At 34.5% G+C, this 19,704-nt stretch overlaps 3 protein-coding genes across 5 annotated transcripts in view; all 3 read right to left on the bottom strand.

The window, feature by feature from the left end:
- LOC149732514 (slit homolog 1 protein-like) overlaps positions 1-9,992 on the bottom strand; it is a 43,716-nt gene extending 33,724 nt beyond the window's left edge. For both annotated transcript variants that reach the window (XM_089882847.1, XM_089882846.1), the window contains exons 1-3: positions 9,840-9,992; positions 9,479-9,550; positions 7,473-7,544 (exon numbers count right to left, since the gene is read on the bottom strand). In XM_089882847.1, coding sequence (XP_089738973.1) covers positions 7,473-7,544; positions 9,479-9,550; positions 9,840-9,991 — 296 coding nt within the window. In that variant the 5' untranslated portion in view covers position 9,992. The remainder of the gene's footprint in view (positions 1-7,472; positions 7,545-9,478; positions 9,551-9,839) is intronic.
- A 16-nt stretch (positions 9,993-10,008) lies between these two features.
- Positions 10,009-19,006, bottom strand: LOC149732515 (ubiquitin-like domain-containing CTD phosphatase 1). Of its 2 annotated transcripts, none has more exons than XM_089882865.1 (8): positions 18,808-19,006; positions 18,485-18,576; positions 18,320-18,408; positions 17,797-18,011; positions 17,325-17,461; positions 16,922-17,038; positions 16,335-16,462; positions 10,009-14,981 (listed from the first exon to the last, which is right to left on the bottom strand). In XM_089882865.1, the coding sequence occupies exons 1-8, from the start codon at positions 19,004-19,006 to the stop codon at positions 14,951-14,953; spliced, it is 1,008 nt and encodes a 335-aa protein (XP_089738991.1). In that variant the 3' UTR covers positions 10,009-14,950. The 2 variants fall into 2 exon arrangements, with proteins under 2 accessions (XP_089738991.1, XP_089738992.1); XM_089882866.1 differs by lacking the exon at positions 10,009-14,981 and adding an exon at positions 15,172-15,592.
- Positions 18,987-19,697, bottom strand: LOC149732516 (COMM domain-containing protein 8-like). Its single transcript, XM_089882877.1, has one exon. The coding sequence runs from the start codon at positions 19,695-19,697 to the stop codon at positions 19,452-19,454; it is 246 nt and encodes an 81-aa protein (XP_089739003.1). The 3' UTR covers positions 18,987-19,451.
- Positions 19,698-19,704: the final 7 nt, after the last annotated feature.

Consider the following 19,704-nt stretch of genomic DNA (forward strand, 5'->3'; position numbering starts at 1 on the left):
TAGTTTAATTCGTAATTAATCATTTCTTTCACGGTTTTCACGAAGTAAGTTACACCAGAGGACTTAAATGGCGAGTAGGCAAAACAACAGAACTTAGTTGATAGATTGGCGGCTTATGGTCGTTAAGAATGACCTAAAGGTAAGAAGCACAGATGGTTGACGGGGCTACGGTTTACGCTGAGTTGTCACCCGATTCTAAGATTATCTACGAATGTTTAAAGACTTTGGTTGTAAATTATTTAACACACCTGCCTGTCCAGGTGGAATTGAACCTGCAGTAGTCAGCTTGTTTGTATTTTTAAAGCCACGTCAACAAAAATGACGTCAGCATATATGACGTCATTGTCGTTTTAGCATTGCATCAGCAATAAACAAAATTTTGTCAAAAGTGGGTTTAAAAATGCGTTTACCGCATATGACTTTAATTCCTTCTTATTGATACATAGAAACTATGTGGTGTTGTTATGTAACTGAATACTTAGATCATGTTGAGTACATATCGCAATACCGAACACGGTAGAAGAAAAATTAAAACAGATAACGACTTCCACATCCACAAGCATCGTTAACCTGTTCTAATTGGAAAGGAGACGCGCTGGCGATTTACATTAAGACATCAAGTAACCGGTAAGGTCCCGTGAGCTGGTATTAAATAATGTATGCTGGCATTACATATAAGGATTTACTGGATCAAAATAAAATCTGTCGCGACAGGGACTCGTAACTAAATACGTGGAGCTTGACACTTGAACTTTTGCGAAAAGTTACAAATTCTCTTGGTGGAGATTATGGTAAAGCTTAAACGAGTAATTGATTGATCTTACTGCTTCAACACGCTGCCCTTTGCCATATTGGTGATGACAGGCTAAGTGGTGTTAACTAGAATGATGATCTCGACTCATCGGCCGTGTCTCGACGCCGGGTAAAACAATGAAGAATCATGTTATGCTTCGTAACTCGTTATTGTCAACTCGTTCTTTGTAACTCGTTATTACTTAATTCCAGTTCTTTGATAGTGTTAACTAGAACGATGATCCCAAAGGCGATCAAGAAATATAAAGAATACAATTTGTTGAACTTCATTTTTGTCGGTTACGTATTTGGTAGCACTTGATCGTAAACGTTTTTTTGTTAATACTCAATGCTAGTTCTTTTAAATAGGTACGGAATAGCAGTTATCTTAATAATGACAATATTTTACAAATAACCACCTTACAAAGTGGGCATGCCAATGGTAACACGTATACCTTCTGTCTGCGAGTTCGGAACTATTTTAGTCTAAAAAAAGTCCGGTTTAATAAAAAACAGCAATAGGGCGAGTTAAAAAATGTTCTACAAATTGTTACATTTCCCAATAAGGAATGCTTATACACCAGAGTGGTACAAGAGGTACCGAGTGTTGGTATAAGCAGAAACACTATCGCAAAATGCGGCTTACGGGCTATGAGGTGTCGAATTGTAACTTCGGCGGCTAAGCCAAATACTTGCTCAAGATTACGAAGGAATTCGGTAGACGGATGATAAAAAGCAGCAAACATTACTTGACTTGTTACTTATGAGTAAGAAGACTTTATAAATGCACCCACCATGCTATACATTGTAAGATGATAAGCATAATGAGACCTTGAAATCTGTGATCAAACATCAAGGCATCATGCAGTGTTTGCCAATAATGCTGTATAAGGGCAATAATCGGGATACGTCATTAAGAATATGGAACTAAATCCTATGCGAGGAAGGATTTTAAACCAACTTAATCCCTTGGTCAAGGTCTAATGGCTATAATCGCAGACTTGCGTTGATTGCTTAAGTAATTTACTCAGCTAGCATGGGATTTAAGAAGCTAAAGTATGCGAAGTATTGTGGGAAGCGTAATACTTTCACTAATGTACGTAGGTCTATGTTGATCGACCAGCGCGTTTTTCAAATTTTTCAAAATCCCGTTTTTCAAATTCAAATAACGTATAAAATGTGCTCTCGTTGATTTACGAAGCTAATAAATAAAGAATTTGGTCTTATACAAAAGTGCATCAAGTTTCTAAGGCATTGCGAAATATTAAACGTCTTTTTTTGCGTGCCAATTCTCCTTACCAAGATATTAAACCGATATATATTTGAAATCTAATCGTATTATGTTCACGAGTACTACTAAGCCATACACCCTCGTTTCAACCAAACTTAATTAGATGTGTTATGTGTATATAGTTATTACATTTTTAAGTTTAAACTGTGGTATAAAATGCCCAACGACTTGTTTTAAAATGGAGTATCTTACATACAAAATATACGTTCGAAATATCCAAAAGACGTAATTTTGAATAGGCCTATAAAACTGTATGGAAAAATATGTAATAAAGTTTACGATATACAAAATCGAACTTCCTAATGTAAACAGTCTAATAAAACACACTAAACAGAACACATACCGACAGCCAACGGGCGTAAAATATTTTAATTAAAATCTTGAAAGGACAAAAACGTGGCGCAGAAAATTACAAACATGTCTTTGTTTATACTGTCTTCTAGGAATCTAACACCGTCTAATTAAACTTCTCACAAATTTCTTCACGAACTGATAATTTTTACAAGACAAAACAAATAACAATAACAACCAGCAAATTTTGATTGATTTTTATGATTGTAACTAGTTCTGTTGAGTTTACACGAATAAGACGTTTTAAATGTTTGATTTATTACCAAACAAAAATCAAAATAACAGAAAAAACTTTGAACGTTACGAAACTTTAGTCGCCTAAGCGGAAAATTGAAAAAATACTGAGTAAAATTTATTGGCTATTATAGGATTATAGATACAAGGAGCGTCTGGTTTCTTATTTAAAATGATTGGCGAGGGTATAAGCGATTTGGCGTAAAATTAGTAACATGATGTTCATATAAACTCCGATTTGGGGGAAATGTAAACATTTGGATTAAAAAAATGAAAGTATTCAACTAAACAGCGGTGTTTTAGAGTCATGAGGATACGGTTATACATTTCTGTAAATAATTTTTACACTATCTTCTTTTGGCGTGCTATACTGTTCCCTGTTGCAGCCAGTGTATTAGGTTTCATAATTCTAAATGAAATCTTCTGACAATAGTTTGTTTTTGTGATGATCTTTAAAGAACCAATGTTTCGTACATTGTATATGTCTCGCATATTAATAAGAGCCATTCAACTTATAAGCAAAATACCCCCCGCGTCGCACTGCGTGGTCCTGGACCAGAACTTGAAGCCAGAATAGAGTTATAAGAAAGGCATAGGACTTAAACTATAAAGTGGATTTAGGTGTACGGTAATGCTGGATTTTAAGCGACGGTTATTGAAGCATAAATTAACCTGTAGTTAAGCAGATTTGGTTGTGTATTTTCAAATTCCTAATAGGTTTTACTTTACCACCAACACAGTAATCGAATTTGCGAATCCTTAGAGCACGTAAAACAACGCTAAACAAATACTGTGCAAAATTTCGTTACTTATTCAAATTAAAATAGATTTTTCCGTGTTTTATTAAACTATTTTTTAGTGCGTAAAGTTGCACATGTTCTCGCATTATCTAAAGACTGTGTGAAATAGGATTGCAACATCATGGGTGTCTCATTAATTACATACACCTCGTGCTATGATAAACAAAAGGACAATGACTCTTCCGATTTAATACAAAATTTCGCTAAAATTTAAACTTTGATTGACACTTTTTAAACCTCTTACCAAAATAACAAGGTTTTATGCCTTATATGGTCAAACGGACAATTTTAAGTCGTACACACGTTGGAATATAAGCAGCTTACAAAGTTTGAGACCTAACGTGGATTTTCTTCGAAAAAAATGATCTCTGTTATTGTTTATATGAAGCAGTTGTGGTGTGAAAAACACTGAAAACTTGAAGCCTTTAAGAATATGCTGTTAGGATAAATTAGAAACTTGTAACTACAAAATCCTTCATATAATACGTTAACAGAGCGGGCTATACGAACAAAACTCGATTTTAAAAACAGGCTCTCTGAAACGAGGAGCAAATACCTAAGTATTTACCAATGCAGAGTAAAAAAGTATTAGTATATACGATTACAAAGTTTATGTCTCAGCACCTGTGTATCAATACAACTAAACAATTTATCAGAAAAAAATCAAGTCATATGGTTTTTGGACATGAATCATAAATACATGCGGTAAACACGTAATTCATACCAAATATGAATTTAAACCAGTCATAACTTGTAATAACCGGTTTGGGCGAGCGAAATTTTGTACTAGGTTCCCAGGTCTGGTTTGTGACGTCACAGTATCAAAGACACGCGTGTCAGATTCGAAATAATTGTTGTTAATGATGTTTCTATGGTGGGTCTCGTGTCGTTTTGACAGGAGGGCGACGCATTGTTACGACACAGAGAAGAGAATCGATATCAGTGTCGACAACAAGATGCATTGTGACGTCACAGCACGTAGAATAGAGTTCAAACACAGGTCACTCGAACACGTGATTGACAGCAAACAAATGTAAATTATACAAGTAACAAAAAATTTTATCATTTTTTGTTGTTTTTTTTTACTCTTTCGTTTTTTGCCCAAAAACCTTATGCTTACTATACTGCGTTGTAAGATACCGGTAGCGCATAATATTCCCTATTTCCTAATCGCATTTTCATATTCTTGAGAATACGGTTTTATGAATCTGTAAATATTTTTGTTTACTACCAAACGAAACGGTAAAACAGAAAAAAACATCTCACTATAGTTATTTACACAAACACCAAATACACAAAATACTTTGGAAACCGATAAGTCGAAAATTTTGGAAAAGATTATAGCGCTACTAAGTAAATTACCTCCACCATATAATATAATCCAATCAACATATTTGCAAATCGAACGATCCACGTTTTTCCTTATTTAGTTTACGAACTTTACGCTACAGACTGGTTTCCATGCATTGCAAGCAAAACACGTTGCAATTTTATGAATGGAATTGTTTTACGCGTAATGTGTATTGTGACATAATAACTGTGGGACTATAACCTTTTATCTACGTAACAATATATTTCTGTTCGCTCGAATGTCCTTTTCGAACCATATTCGTTTGTGTTCCGGCTGTGACGTCACAATTGTCGCGCGACAAGATTCAAATAGAATGATTGACAGCAAATAACCCAGGTTCCCAAGTCATGAGCGACCATTGTTATTATCCAAGCTTGTACGATTGTTTCCCGTGACGTCATAATGAAGCGATACTTCCGGCGAAGAAAGGCGTTTATGACGTCACAATACACAGCGTCATCGCATTTCGAACTCAAAATCTAAGTTTAAGATCCAGTAGTTACAAAATACGATTCGACCCAAAAGTATTTAATTTGTCTTTTGACCCGACCGCGCGGTCGATCAGATACCTAGTGTGACGTCACAGACGGCATTGTGCAGCAGTGACAGGTCATGGGAACGTAAGATGAAACCAAATGTTCGAAAAAAAAAAGTTTTGAGTTTCATCAAAAATGTTCGGAAGAAATTTGACCAGTAACCGGTGCATACGGTATGTAGGCATGTGTGTGGGAATTAGGTGTGGGGGTTAAGACGCGTGTTGTTTGTATTTGTAATGCAATGCGGGTACGAAGTAACTTAGTCAAATTCAAGTTACAAAGCTAGGGTGTATAAAGAAATAGCATAGCCTATACTCAATTTAAAAGAACCGAGTTCTGAGTATATTGGCCATGATTGAAATATCACCTCACAACGCTGCAAAGTGACGTCACATTATCGCTGTGTCACGTCACAGTGACAGGGCCGATTACGTCACAACCGTCTTATCTAAACGAAGTGTAAACGACTGGTTATTGTCGGGTTGTCCAGCGCTGTTGTAGAATGATAACAATGCGTCGATTAATAATTCGCTCTAACTCGAGACTCGTTGTCGCCATTTGCACAATGGCGAATCGCGCCTTACGCGATGCCCATTGTTGACGTCATCCATTAAAGCTGCCGCTGTGCCAATCAAACTGCGAAGCATTGTGATCAAACAATGCCCTTGCACAACGAACGCCTACGCGGGTGAAATTCCGGGACAAAACTACCGGATGCATTAGACCGTGGCGGGGAAATAATAATATGCGATATTTATGTTGGGAATTATCGCAGGTATCATTGGATTTGGGAGACTTGTATAGAGGTAAGTAAATGGTAACCACACAAAGCACTATAATATACGTAGCGAAAATGATTTCCGATTTTAACCCCTCTCCCCCAAACAAAACGGCGAAAAGCGGCAACATCGGTTTGTACTTATTCGTTAGATGTAGAAACGGCAACAGCGTGTATCGATTCCACCGATTCGAATGCACTGTTACGTCACAGGAGGCAAATACGAGTTACAAATAAAAATATTTTTTAAATACAACATTTTAAACAAGTATAAACCTAAATTTAGTAACTGCAGTATGCTTTAATCAACATGGATCTAAGTGCACGGTAAAGTTAGAAAACAAGACAATTTTTTCAACGAATGAGCGTATCACTTGACAATTAAATAAAGTTTAGAAATCAAGCTAAAACTGCATCTTTACGATTTGAAATTAAAACTAAAATTAAGTCTTTTTAATTCTTAATTTTCAAAACAAGTTATTTAATGTAAATTAGCGAATTACTTCCTTTTTCGATTAATTATTAGCAGTTTTCTGGCGAATTGAACGAAGTTTGGCACCTATGCTTCGCTACCTGTAGTAGGAAGTGTCTGCGGCCACAAATATGCGAAGAAATGACTCGTACAAGAAAACCAGACAAATATTTTTCCGGTTCAGATTTAGCCAGGCGACCCAAAAACATAAAACTTACAAAACTTGCTGTTTCAGACACGACGAGTCCGCTACTTGAGTTTTAAGTTTAGTTTGAACTAATTGATATTATCAGTAGGAATTATCAAATAATTTGATCGATTGGTTTTCTTTGGAGAAAGTATGTTTTAAGTAAAACTTAATTAAAATTTAAAATGGGAAAAAATGTGTTTTCGGATAAACTTAAAATACGGAATAAAATATAAATGAAGCATTTCACAGATTTTGCAATGAAATTACAGAAAACGGCGCTCGCGTTGTTATAGACAATTGATTATAAATTGTTAACAATTGAATGGAATCGTTTGAAATTTTTAAGTCTTGCGTAAAACGCCCAACACAATTTATACCCAAACTCTTTGCTTGAATTAGATTATAACACGTTTAAAGGTGATATTTAAGACTACGCCATTCTGTTCACATTATTATTATTTCTAACAATAGTTCTTCGCATGCTATGTATATTTCCCGAAACAGGTAATAATCATACTCAATAAGTTGTGGATGGAATAAGAATACGTTACACTGGACGCATGAACGCCATGTTGGGGTAATTGCCTTAATCTGGCCTAAATGCCAGGTCCTACACTGGGATTTCACCCATATAGAATAGAACAATATTCACACTTGTTAAAACACAATTCACTTACAGAGTCCTGAGAGAGCTCAATCCTTGAAAAGCGTGATCGTCAATTGTTGTGATTTTATTCTGTTGCAGATACCTATGAAAACATAAGGTTTGTCAAATTGAGCAATGAGTTTTTTATTTTCAAAAAAGTATTTTAAATAAATATGCATTAATCGAAAAGAACGATTTTTTTAGAAGCGCAAAGAAATATATATTTGTAAAGATTGTAAGCTATTTTTTTTAATAAAAAAATAAACGAATCAATTAAAGGTATTTTCGAATGATATATTTTTATGTTTTAAGAACGAATAAAATTTATTTCAAATTACGTCGAAATAAATGCAGAAAATTGCAAAAAGGCACTATACTTTTTGCGCAGTCTAGTCTGCCTAAATTTTAAAAAGTTGTTATAAAATTTGGCAGCTAATATGTTTTGGGTTCGAGTCCCAAGAGGTTAGGTAAGGTTCACTAGGTTTCAGTTGAAAATAACTGAAACTATTTCAAGTTTTGCATTCAATTTTAGCCGAAGATTTGTAAATTAGCTTTTAAAATTTTAACTCGTAGCCAGATTTTAGCAACGTAATTATATAATTGGCCGTAAATAAGGCATGTATGAGAAATACGCTTATTTTGAAAGTTTTGCGAATATTATTTTCCGATTTTTGGCAGATGTAGTGCGTGTTTGTAGGTTTTTATTTTCAGACTTCATTAAAATTTAATCTGCTTTCTATGTTTGCGATTTTTCATAGAAACACTATTAAAGAAGCGCCTGGACGTCGCCCAGGTTCGGCGCCAGTGTAAACAAATGATATTGTGACGTGATAAGCAGCGTGAAACGTATTAGTTTGACCCACGCAACGGGGCGTGTGAACAACCAGCAGCCAAAACTAAACGCTTCTCACAAAGTTCGTGTAACTCGTCGATTACATTTCAAATGCTTTATTCTAACTCACTAAACCGTGTGTAATTAAAAATCGATATCCAAACTCGTGTTTTCGACTTTGAAAAACACTTTTTGGAGCAATTACTTAAATTCAGGTCTACAACGACCAACAAGGAATTTTTACGCATCTCAAAATTTCCTGGTATTTTGGCGAAAAATTTTACGGTCAAAAATCAGGCCCTTGGATCTGAAAAGGGTTACGGAAATATTAGACAAGCATGAATTGCACTAATGTGAAATGAGGCGACAAATTGGATACAAATGTTTTAGGTCCCAAGCGTCAATTATAGTTAAGCGTAACCAATGACTTTTGACCTAAAATACTTTCGCATTGGGATTGATTGAAAGTTGTGGTTGGTAGAAAAACACGTGGTTGCTTATGTCGTATTCATACATATAGATCGGGGTAAGACGGGATACCGCGCATAATATCCCATATTTCCTGATCGTGTTTTTAACAATAAACAACGCTTTTTTATAGTCGCGAAAAAAGGGTTAAATATCTCTGTAAATATTCTACCAAATGGGACGATAAAGTAGAATGAGAACATAGCAGACCATCTTACCTAAACTACTGTATTTCTAATTGGTAGTGTTTGGTTGATTTGAAATATAGCAAGTCGATCATTAATCGATAAAACAATGAATTTAAAGTGAATTGTGACGTTGAATTGACGACACAATGATAGTTAGTGGTTTTAGAATTTACCAACGTTTTAAATCAGGAGCGAACTTCGATATTTCGAAAATAAATCGTTCAACACGCGATAGCCGCGAATCGGACGATTTATCTGTGTCACGTGATAAGAATGCCCTCTGTGACGTAATTATGGCCACTTCGAGATGCCACCAGCATAGGCGTAGAAGTAAAGCGGTTTGGAGCGAGTAATTTTAATTTTTGGCTAAATTAAACCTTTAATTCGTGACCTTACCAGTTTGTAATGTAGTCACGACAAATAGATTTAAAAACAGGATAGAAAATACAGCAAAAAAATAATAAAAAATCGGGATAATTTCAAATATATATAACATATAAAACAAAAAATCTGCAATTTATTTGCAATATTGAAAATAATGCTACGTACAGTTTTCGAAGATGGGTAAGTCCCGATAAATCATTTCTTGTAATTTGAGTTATGTTGTTTCTATGTAGCTCCCTGTAAATTAAATAAACGTTTATAAAGGCGAGGTCTATTTACATGTGTATTGTTTATAAGATACAATGCAAACACAACACCGTTACGTGGATTTTGAAGTACTAACCAGATTACTAGAAAATAAACTAGGAAGTTATAAAAACATATAATACTGCGCAAAAAGTTATACATTTTACAAGAGTTTTCAGTATGCAAAAAATGATACACTATACTCCGTATTTTTTAAATGTAGGGCTCTTAGCATATTTACACCAAATTCCATACAAATATAGAAAGAATATAAACTTACAGTCTTTCTGTGACTTGGGGTATGTTACGTGGTATGTAGGTAAGACTTCGGCCAGTACAAGTAACTGTTTTGCCGCGACATACGCATTCATTCGGGCATGCGTTTGTAAATCCGTTGTAACAGACCGTAAACAAGAACAAAATTTTCCACATTCTGCTTTCGTACTTGCTCTAATTAAAACGAAAAACACAAATTTGAAACTTAAGTATTTTAAAATCAACAAACACAAGTGTACAATACGAAGACGTAATAAAAACGTTACAAATCCGATTATTTCGTAATTGCTCAAGACTCGACGTCACACTACACCGATAATCATTATTCTGATGTAATAATTATTTAAAAAGCAAAGGTTATCATAGGTCAGTAACCTTCTAATGCAAAAATTACGTAATTATCTGACCATAAAATAAAACTTAAAGAAGACTAAAAAAACGTATTTGATTGCTAATCTTACTGAACCAAAGGTGCTTAAAATGTTCTGCCTTTACGCCTTTAAAACCTGCACTATACCTCGCTAGCTAAATTGCAATGCATACAACGACTTGTACCATCGGCAAATAAAATATAACCTGCGGGAATACGAGACCTGCAATCCCGCGTATAATCCGCACCAAAGTCGACCTCTCTCCTACAATGCAGGCGACCGGCTCGCGACTGACGGCCGCGTACGACCTGTTTTGTTTTCCAGTGACGTCATATACACCGCTCTTTTTTCTCTCCGATCGCGAAGCATTTGAAATTCGCGCAGCGCTCGCGTGGAAGTATTCCCAGCTTAACAATATCCTTTGCAATCTAGCTACAAACGCAAATCACATTTCAAAAATAAAATATTTTTAATTGTTTGTTATTACATGCCAATTATACTTGTCTAAATATGCATACCGTAAATGATTAAATTAATGATGTTTGTTTCGATCAATTAGCTTCAATAATGAGTATAATATGTTGCGTAAATATGAAGAAATTCAACTCATTTATCTTTGCACAGCGGGACGGCAGTCGTTAAAACACGGGTGTTTTGTTTCATACACCTCGTGCCTGCTTACGAGTTAACCACAAATGTAACTTTGTGGGCGATGTTGTCTACACTCTACATATACGCATATATTGCCCAGAGAGTGCAAATAACTAAGCGGTACACTCTCATATTATAAATTATATTGCTTGCATAGCTCTCTCCAGGGAAAACGCCAAGGTATAGAGTTTCCACACTATAGAACTCTGTCTCTACTCGATTACTAAGACTATAAGCACCGAATTAAATATTTATATTAAATAATACCAAGTTATAAGTTATGTTTATATGTCTATCCATGCGGGCGTGTTATACGATTGAATTTCGTTTACTATAGATTAACAATTTAGACATGTTTTTAACACGCTATTGGATATTTCCAATTGCAAACGTAAAATTTGTTCCCTTATTTATCCTCGCGTGGTGGTAGAACGCTCAGGTTGTAACGTAGTCCTATTGCGCACTATATGCATGGTGGCTTCATACATTCAGAAAAGTAACCCAATTACATTATCAACCACCAACAAAAAATAATCAGAATGTTGCAGACATGGTAACTCGTATATAAGCAGGCACGAGGTGTATGAAACAAAACACCGGTGTTATAACGGCTCTCGTTACCCTGCCATGCAATTCAAGTATATGCATGAACAGAGAATCGCAAGATACCAATGCAGGGTTTTATAGTTACCATACGAAGCCACGCCTTCATATATATATTTATTAAATTAAAACCAATCTAAAGCCAGTGTCCCTCAAGACACCGTTGACTGAATACACATAAATAATATTATCGTCTCCCTACATTACTATATGAGTAATAAAACAACCCAATTACATATCAACACTTAAGATATATACGCTTTATTAATGCAACGTCATATAGTTTTATAATTACAAGGTATTAGAGGTTAATTTACAAATATACAAGGACAAAATTAGACGCAAATTCAAAGCTAAATTAATTTTTATTACTGTACACGCGACTTCGGAACAATTTTAAGAAATTAGGCAACTTAGACACTTATAATGTCTAAAACATCTTTGCAATATCCACAATCTGTAATTTCGTGACTTGATTTTAAGAGTAAGGTCCGTTTAAAAACCAGACAAGTTTACTATTAGAATATCATATGTCATAAAACTCGCATCAACCAAATTTTATGAATTAATTTCTACTTAGCTGTAATTTTGTACATGGCTGTAATAACTTGCATAACTGTCAGTACCCGTCTCTTTGTCATATATATAGTACTGTGGATTAAGATGAACACCATTGATATAATATCCCATATTTTCTAATGGTGCAACCCAATTTTAGGAGCTCGAGGATACGGTTACATACCCCTGTAAATATTCTTTATTTGCTATTACTGTAAACGAAGCATAAAAAAATGAAAACATGGACTGTCTTACCCCAACCTATACTATATAAACATTAAAACTGACCGCAACAGAAGCTGTTTAATCCGGTTTAATCCAGTTTCAATTTCTGCACGATCCAAGTCTATTGTACTTCGTACTACAGACAGTTATAATAGACGCGCTTCACTTATATTTTCATACCTAATCCAATAGACCTATAGTGATTAGTGATAAAAGAACTAAGGTACAGACGTCTGCTGCTCTGGTGTGCGCAGATAATTGCAGACCGACGACATGTATCTGACATGCTATAGACCTCAAGCTCGGTGGCTTTATAGGATAATTGGCGGAGCTTGATTAAATAAATAAACAGTTAATAGGCATTGAATTACTCATGGACTGACACGGCTAACATATATGGATGAGGGCTCGTGTGAGGCATTAGAGATTAAATCGTTAAACGCATACACAGAACTGACGGTTTAGCAAAATAAACTTGAAGTTGGAAGAGCGAAATTTCGGGATGAGTATTTTATTATGATGCCAATTTGAAATAATCTTTTGATCTGGACATATGACATACGTTTTGGGTATTCGCAAGATAAAACAGTTAGAGAGGCTAAAAGCACTTCTTTTACGTTGTATTATCATATCCATAAAGCCTGATTTATCGACGTTCATTTTTCTATATGAGTGAGGTTTTACGGCGAGGCTAGGCGCGGCATAGGATTTCTGATTTAGCCCAGAGTTGGCACATTTTTGTCACTAATTATCAATGAAAATGTGCAACAGTTTGGTTTACTACGTTATATATACTTTAAATACGATTGTCAAATGTTGTACAACAGGTAAGCCATGATCCGGACTTCGGTGATGGTCAAAGTTTTTTCTCGACCCATTTAGTAGCAAACAATCATCAATATTTACAGAAATATATAACGTGTACTCACATCTCATAGCGTTGTTAACTATTATTTATAACCTAAAACGCCAATTTTATTACAAAAACAACTTCGGAAATGCTACGCAAAACGATGCTCATATTCTTGCTTTATGCAACGAAACATAAATGAGACGACGATCTTGTCACCAAGTTACATCAAATACAAATAAATTAGGGTGGGGACACCTTTTATCTTTATTTTCTCGTTCCATTAAGTAGTAAACAAAGAATATTCAAAGAAATATAAAACCGTATCCTCACGACTCTCATAGACCAATGTTAATTGTTTAAAATACAATCAGGATGTTTGGATATTATGTGTTAAAGGTGTCCCATCTTCCCCCACTCTACTATATAACAATTCAATCGTTTACCCTGACTCTCTCCTGCCGTCTACTGGTGACAAACATACACCAAGCGAGGTATCCCTTATTTCCCGTAAGATAACTTTGCTTTACTACAAATTCAATGAATTATTTTAACTTATTTATTTAAAAAAAACAACAGTCGGGTGTTCTGTTTCATACACCTCGTGCCCACTTTCGAGTTACCGCGTATGTAACTTTGTGAGTGATTGAAAGAGAAGATGACGTCTTCATCCAAAAATGAAATACGCCCAACACAACGTAAGCACAAAAACATTGACACCTTTTGTAATGATGTCACCACATTGTAACCTAATAAGAAAATTTAAGCATCGTGACGTCAATTCACGGAAAACTTTAACAATGTTTTTCAAAACCATTTTTGATTTTGCGAAACAATTTTCATGTTACCAGTAAGTTATTACAAAGGCCATCTTGCGTAGCCTATATGTTACTTGTTAACACGCAATTCCAACACCCAAGGTGATATCTTGTTACAACTTTTAAGTAATATGAACATTGAATTACCACTGTTCGTGTAAGCAAGGAAAATGGCACGAGGTGTGGGAAATAAATACAACTGTTGTTGTCCCGCCATCATACTAGCTGCAATAAATTAACATCAAATTTTGGATAAATAAGTTACATTCATTCTTTCATTACAACTGAGTTTGTCGTCTAACTGAACCGTAAGAGCAATTATTTTTAAAACGGAGCATGGCAAAATTGGTGTTGCGTAGACGTTTAGATAAAATCCATCAAATATGTTATTGCAACAAAACTTTGTGCATTTATATTTCATATACAAACTAAACATTGTGGTGACTACGAGGAACAAATGCTTTGCTACATGCACTGTTTCTGGCGGGGCTTTGGTTTTTGTAATCGTGGATTTTAAACCACTAAGCTGAAAAGCAATTCTTTAAAGTCATGCTGAGTTATCTATAGGTGCATCGTATGTATTGTTTCACTGTAGATTCGCCAAAAATCGTTATCAAGAATACACAGCATACACCACATCATGTGATTTTCTCCTCAATAGAATCAGATACAGTTGGTAATCTAGCACCAGTGTTGAGTTGTTGGCGCAACAAACTTTTATCAAACCTCCATCGGTTTAGTTTGTTTACGAAAACACCTCAGAGGAACAAACACCACCTCGAGAAAAGGTTAATTTATCTTTTAATTACCGCGGTTTGAATTACCGGCGCTTTAAACCTAACCACTGTTTCTTAAACAGTAGACCGTAGAAGTTTTAGGAATTGTTGGTAACAAGATAACGTATTAACAAATAGGCGTGAAGGAATCTATGAATCTCTCCTTGCGTGACACGGCAAAGGCAGTCGTTATGAAGCACTTGTGTTCTGTGTATTATACAACACGTTCGAACCTTTTTTGTAATTATTTCGGCGGGAATTCTTTAGTAGCACCGTTGAGCCTTGAATCCAGCTCTGGAAAGGTAGAAGACGGGCTATGGCCGCATGCAGGAAAGACTGCGCATCATTCATTACAAGCATTTAGAGCCAAATTAAAAGTTTGTAGCCTAAATTTTACAGATCTTTGTTATAGCAATGATTTTTTTGCAGTTTTGCTTCGTTTTTTTTAGTGCGTTTTGATACAGACAACCACTATTGTAAACGGTAAGTTCTGCATGATATTGTATTTATAACGTCAAAATTCCCTTCAACGGAACTTTCTGGAACAACAAACAAAGGATTCACTTGACAAAGACGTTTCACTTTAACAACAAATAAAAGAGACACTGAAACGAAAATATACACATTCACCAACGTAGCTCTATAGTGACGCCTTGCGGAAGCAATTTTTCACGATTTATACAAGCTTACGCACCTATTTTGAATAAATGCCGTTGTGTTACATACAATACGCTCCCGGATATTTAAAGCAAAATATCAAATGTTGATGAAAAAAATATTCACTTTTTGTTTTTAATTCTTCACTTTTTGTTTATAAAAAACACTTTTTTTCTATTCGTTCTTCTTTGTTACATCAAACCTGGCATTGTGACGTTTTGTCTCACTTCCTCACTTTCTTGTGATAACTGCAACAAATAATGACGTCATCAGTAAATCTATATTCACAACTACTCATGCTTAACATTCTGACTTACTAAAACCTTCACCTAATGGCAACAACTTCATGCATTGGCAACTAAACATAGTAAAATACAAAACTACAAACATGGTAACTTGTAAGCGGGCAAGAGGTGTATGAAACAGAACACCTGTGTTATAACCACTTCTCCACCATGCAAGGTTAAATAAATTACATTCATTCATTTAACAAGATTTTTAATAAACTTACTACGGAAAAACAACAAGTTATCTGACATACAACAGGCAGAAAACACTTAACAAACAAGTAACACAGACTAATAAGAACAATGCTACATTTGACCTTTATAAAAAAGTAAATTGGTACGACCAAAATTACCATAACAACCAATCAACCACTAACCAGACAAAACTTTTGACAAGAAGCGACCATGTATGATATTCAAATAACGTCAGCGCATTATTCCTTTTGTTATAATGAAGACACAATATTTAACTTATTATGTCTAGTAAAGTAGAGCTTTTAAAACAAAACATATTTAATAGTCTTTTAGTCACAGACTGTCAAAAGTTCCCATGTTCTAACTTAAAAAGTAACCTTCCTAAAACAACCAATTCAAGTCTTATTATCATAAACACAACACACAACTATGTGATAAACAAAGCAAATACCATAAATGTAACAAATTCAAAACAACATATCATTTTACACCATAACACATAACTAACCTCTCCCACTTTCTATGTTTGAGTTCTTTAAATGAATCAAGATGAGAAATATCTTCCAAGTATTGAGATAAACCTTGTAGTTCAACGTCTGTTGTTCGAGATTGGTGGGCGTTCTTAAATGGACGGATCTATAGAAAGAGTGATATTAGTGATATTATATAATAGCGTAGAACAGTCAGTTATCCATACACTACAAAAGCTTCACAACTCAACTGTGGACACGGGAGTGGCAACCATGGATAAGTCACTAAAGTTTAGAAAAAGTGATATCAGAATGTATGCAATTTTTTGTGTCTTATGTTATAAGCTCACATTATGGTGACTATTATTATCTAAAATGATTTAATATGTTAAAAATTACAACTGCTTGTTTATATCATGCAATAGTTATCAGCTTTAACAACTCATGGATAAGTCAGTAGTAACCATGGTCCATTGATAGGTCACTCAAGTTTCACCCACAAGGATATAAATAACCAAACCAACAAAAAGTTATATCTGCTTATCCACACACTATAATAGCGTCAGCAACTCGACAGTGGGCATATGAGTGGCAACCATGGATATTTGACCCTTTGACTTCTCACCTTTAACCCTGACTGAGGGTTCATGAGGAAATTTCTTCGCAAATCATCAAACATAATGGTGTTTTTGGCAGAGTAGAATTCTGGGTATTTCCCCCAAATCACTCCTAAGGGTTTTGTCTGTAATACATTGTGTTTAATACATCTCAATTTTACACATACTTGTGTTTTTTAATGAGTTAGATGATAAAACCTGGTCCAAGGACACACAAACCCACAATAATAGCAGCAGTGAGCAGCACAAGCAAAAAGGTAACAATATGTTATACTAACTCGTTGTTCAAAACCCGATCGCGAAATATGGGATATAACCATATCTCAATCTACTATAAAAAAACACATTAAAAAAAAGAAAAAAAAACATATATATGTTATATTATCAAGTTTATTTAAACCCTCCACTTACATCAATAACACCATATGAAGGTGTATGTACAGTTATCATGGCACCATGGTCCATGAAAAATGCAATCTTATAGTTTCGGTTGCTTGTTACGCCTAATTCCTTCATTTTAACTTCAATCCATTTCATGCTTGTAGCAGCTGTAAATTAATAAAAGTGTTTTAAAGATTATGTTGTAATCGTATGGACCGTAGTTTTCTGGAAAAGTTAAAGGTGGCACAAAGCTTACAATAATTTTTCAGAGCTGCCCTTTACATTTTTAGTTACTATTAGAAATATAAACATAAATGGCCCGTTTGTCTGCTAGATGTAGTGACCACGAATATTTACTTTCAATTAAACTATTAACTAATAAGCGTGTTTTAACAACTATTGGTATGTCGCTACAATCTGTTTTTTTCATTTAAAATATTTCTAAGTCTTCGCTACCGAAATGCAGTAAACAAATAAAGTTAATATTTCTAAAAAAACTTACACCAAATAACGATGTCATAATTAACATATGCTCGTGTTAGGAACTCGTGCAGATACGGTCTCATTAATTCATCAGCTTTCTCTGCATTTGATCGATGATCAAACAAAGTATAATCAACATCCAACACCAAGAGTTTCTTCCCTTCCCGAGGATCGTTAATTTTCTTCACTTCATAAGTTTGGACTCTTCTTTCAATCTTAGCTAAATGCTCTTCCCTAAGAAGTAGTTAAGTTGTGCAGATTTTTGTATAATTTACATATATAATTATATATATATGCAACTTATTTACCGCAATACTAAAGTATTGTAGATACATTTTGTGTATAATTGATACACATACATCGTAATACAAAATTAAAAATATGTCGTTTAGGAAAAAGAATTTGTGGGACATACATTTGTGTCCATTTAGAAAAATGGTAATACACAATTGTTGGTGGAAGCAATACGAGTCAGGTAACCCAACAATTCTTTTGGCGATTTGATAGCAGACAAACTTCATGGTAAGGTGTTTCTAACTCACATGTGTTCCAATTTTATCTCTTCTTCATCCCCGATGTCAAAATCATTGATGACTTCACCAACATCAGGTGGAGGACCGAGGACTTCTTCCTGTTTGTGGAAAAGTTTAAGGTTTATCAATAATAATATAAATATAAAGTGTAAATATAAAGTGTTGCTAAATTACCAAGTTTTCTTCAGTGGTTCCCATCATCATTATCTTCATATTTGGTTTTACTTTTAAATCGGTCAACACTGCATTTTCTTCAGCAGGTTTACCTGCAAATATAAAAGGCTCTGTTATTTAAAAATTTTCGTAATTACCATTTCTGCTTAGTGGTTAGGCATTTGCGTTGCAATCAAAGACAGGGCTTCAATGCTTGACACCTATACTCTGATACCGAAACTGTTGGGTTTTCCTTGGGCAAGACGTTTAAACTACATTGCTCCAACCCATAACATGCCTCACTGTATTACTTAAATTATGTAAAAAAGAATTACACAACTGACCTTTAAACTTAAGATTGAGAAGTTTTTGTCGATCAGATCGAACTTTTGTTTCACCTTCGATTAAAAGTTTTAAATCCTTCACCGTCATGTCCGGGGAGATTTCGAGTGGATAATTTTGTCCGTTCCATTTTATAACAACCTTGTATTTATCTGTCATATTGTTAATTAGGTTGTACACGCTGAATGAATGAATTAACATTTATGTCATTAAATATATAGTTATTACACCATGAACAGTAGAAACTGAAAAACTGAGATATATATATTATTTGTTATACAGAGAAACAGTTTAGAGATCTTTTTGTAAAAGTGTTTTACAGTTTTTAATATAAAGAAGAAAGGAATAGTGTGATACATACATCTTTTACAGTTTTTTAACGAAGGAATCATCATATAAGTGTGTAAATTAAAACACTAATTGTTCCAAAATGTTTTTTGAAGGAATCAAGTTAAATTAACATTATACATTAAAAAGTTGCAAAACAAATAACCACTATTGACATTTTTCAGTAAAACACAATAAGAGTTCAAAAAATTCCTAGTGACATTATTCATTGTAGTTTTACTTACATAAAAATCAATGGAATTTAAAACATATGCATATTAATAATAGCAACATTAAAAAGTAATGCAATTCAACATTTCTACGACTTTGCTTGGTCAAGAGCTTCATTAGCCCCTTCTAATGCATTTATTAATAGCTTAAGTTCGTCTTTGTTCATTTCAATTGAAGTGGTTTTGGTTTCTGGTGATTTTTGGTCAGGTTGAATGTCCAAATCAACTTTTACTAAAGGCTGGTTTAACGAAGACAATTTGTCGCTTGATAAGACCAGGTTAAGTTGCCAGTCAAAATCCTTAAGGTGACCGGAAGCTGTTTCATTGCCGTTCATCGTTTAA

This window comes from Ciona robusta, chromosome 8 (assembly GCF_009617815.1).
Source record: "Ciona robusta chromosome 8, ASM961781v2".
Classification (NCBI taxonomy): Eukaryota; Metazoa; Chordata; class Ascidiacea; order Phlebobranchia; family Cionidae; genus Ciona; species Ciona robusta.

Bases quoted from the DNA above. Each gene is read 5' to 3' on its own strand.
- LOC149732515 (XM_089882865.1), bottom strand. From the start codon at position 19,006: ATGTTAATTCATTCATTCAGCGTGTACAACCTAATTAACAATATGACA. The intron at 18,577-18,807 runs GTCAGTTGTGTA...TTATATTTGCAG, and splicing joins TCTCAATCTTAAGTTTAAAG to GTAAACCTGCTGAAGAAAAT. The intron at 14,982-16,334 runs GTTAGTTATGTG...CTACCTTTCCAG, and splicing joins AAACATAGAAAGTGGGAGAG to AGCTGGATTCAAGGCTCAAC.
- LOC149732516 (XM_089882877.1), bottom strand. From the start codon at position 19,697: ATGAACGGCAATGAAACAGCTTCCGGTCACCTTAAGGATTTTGACTGG.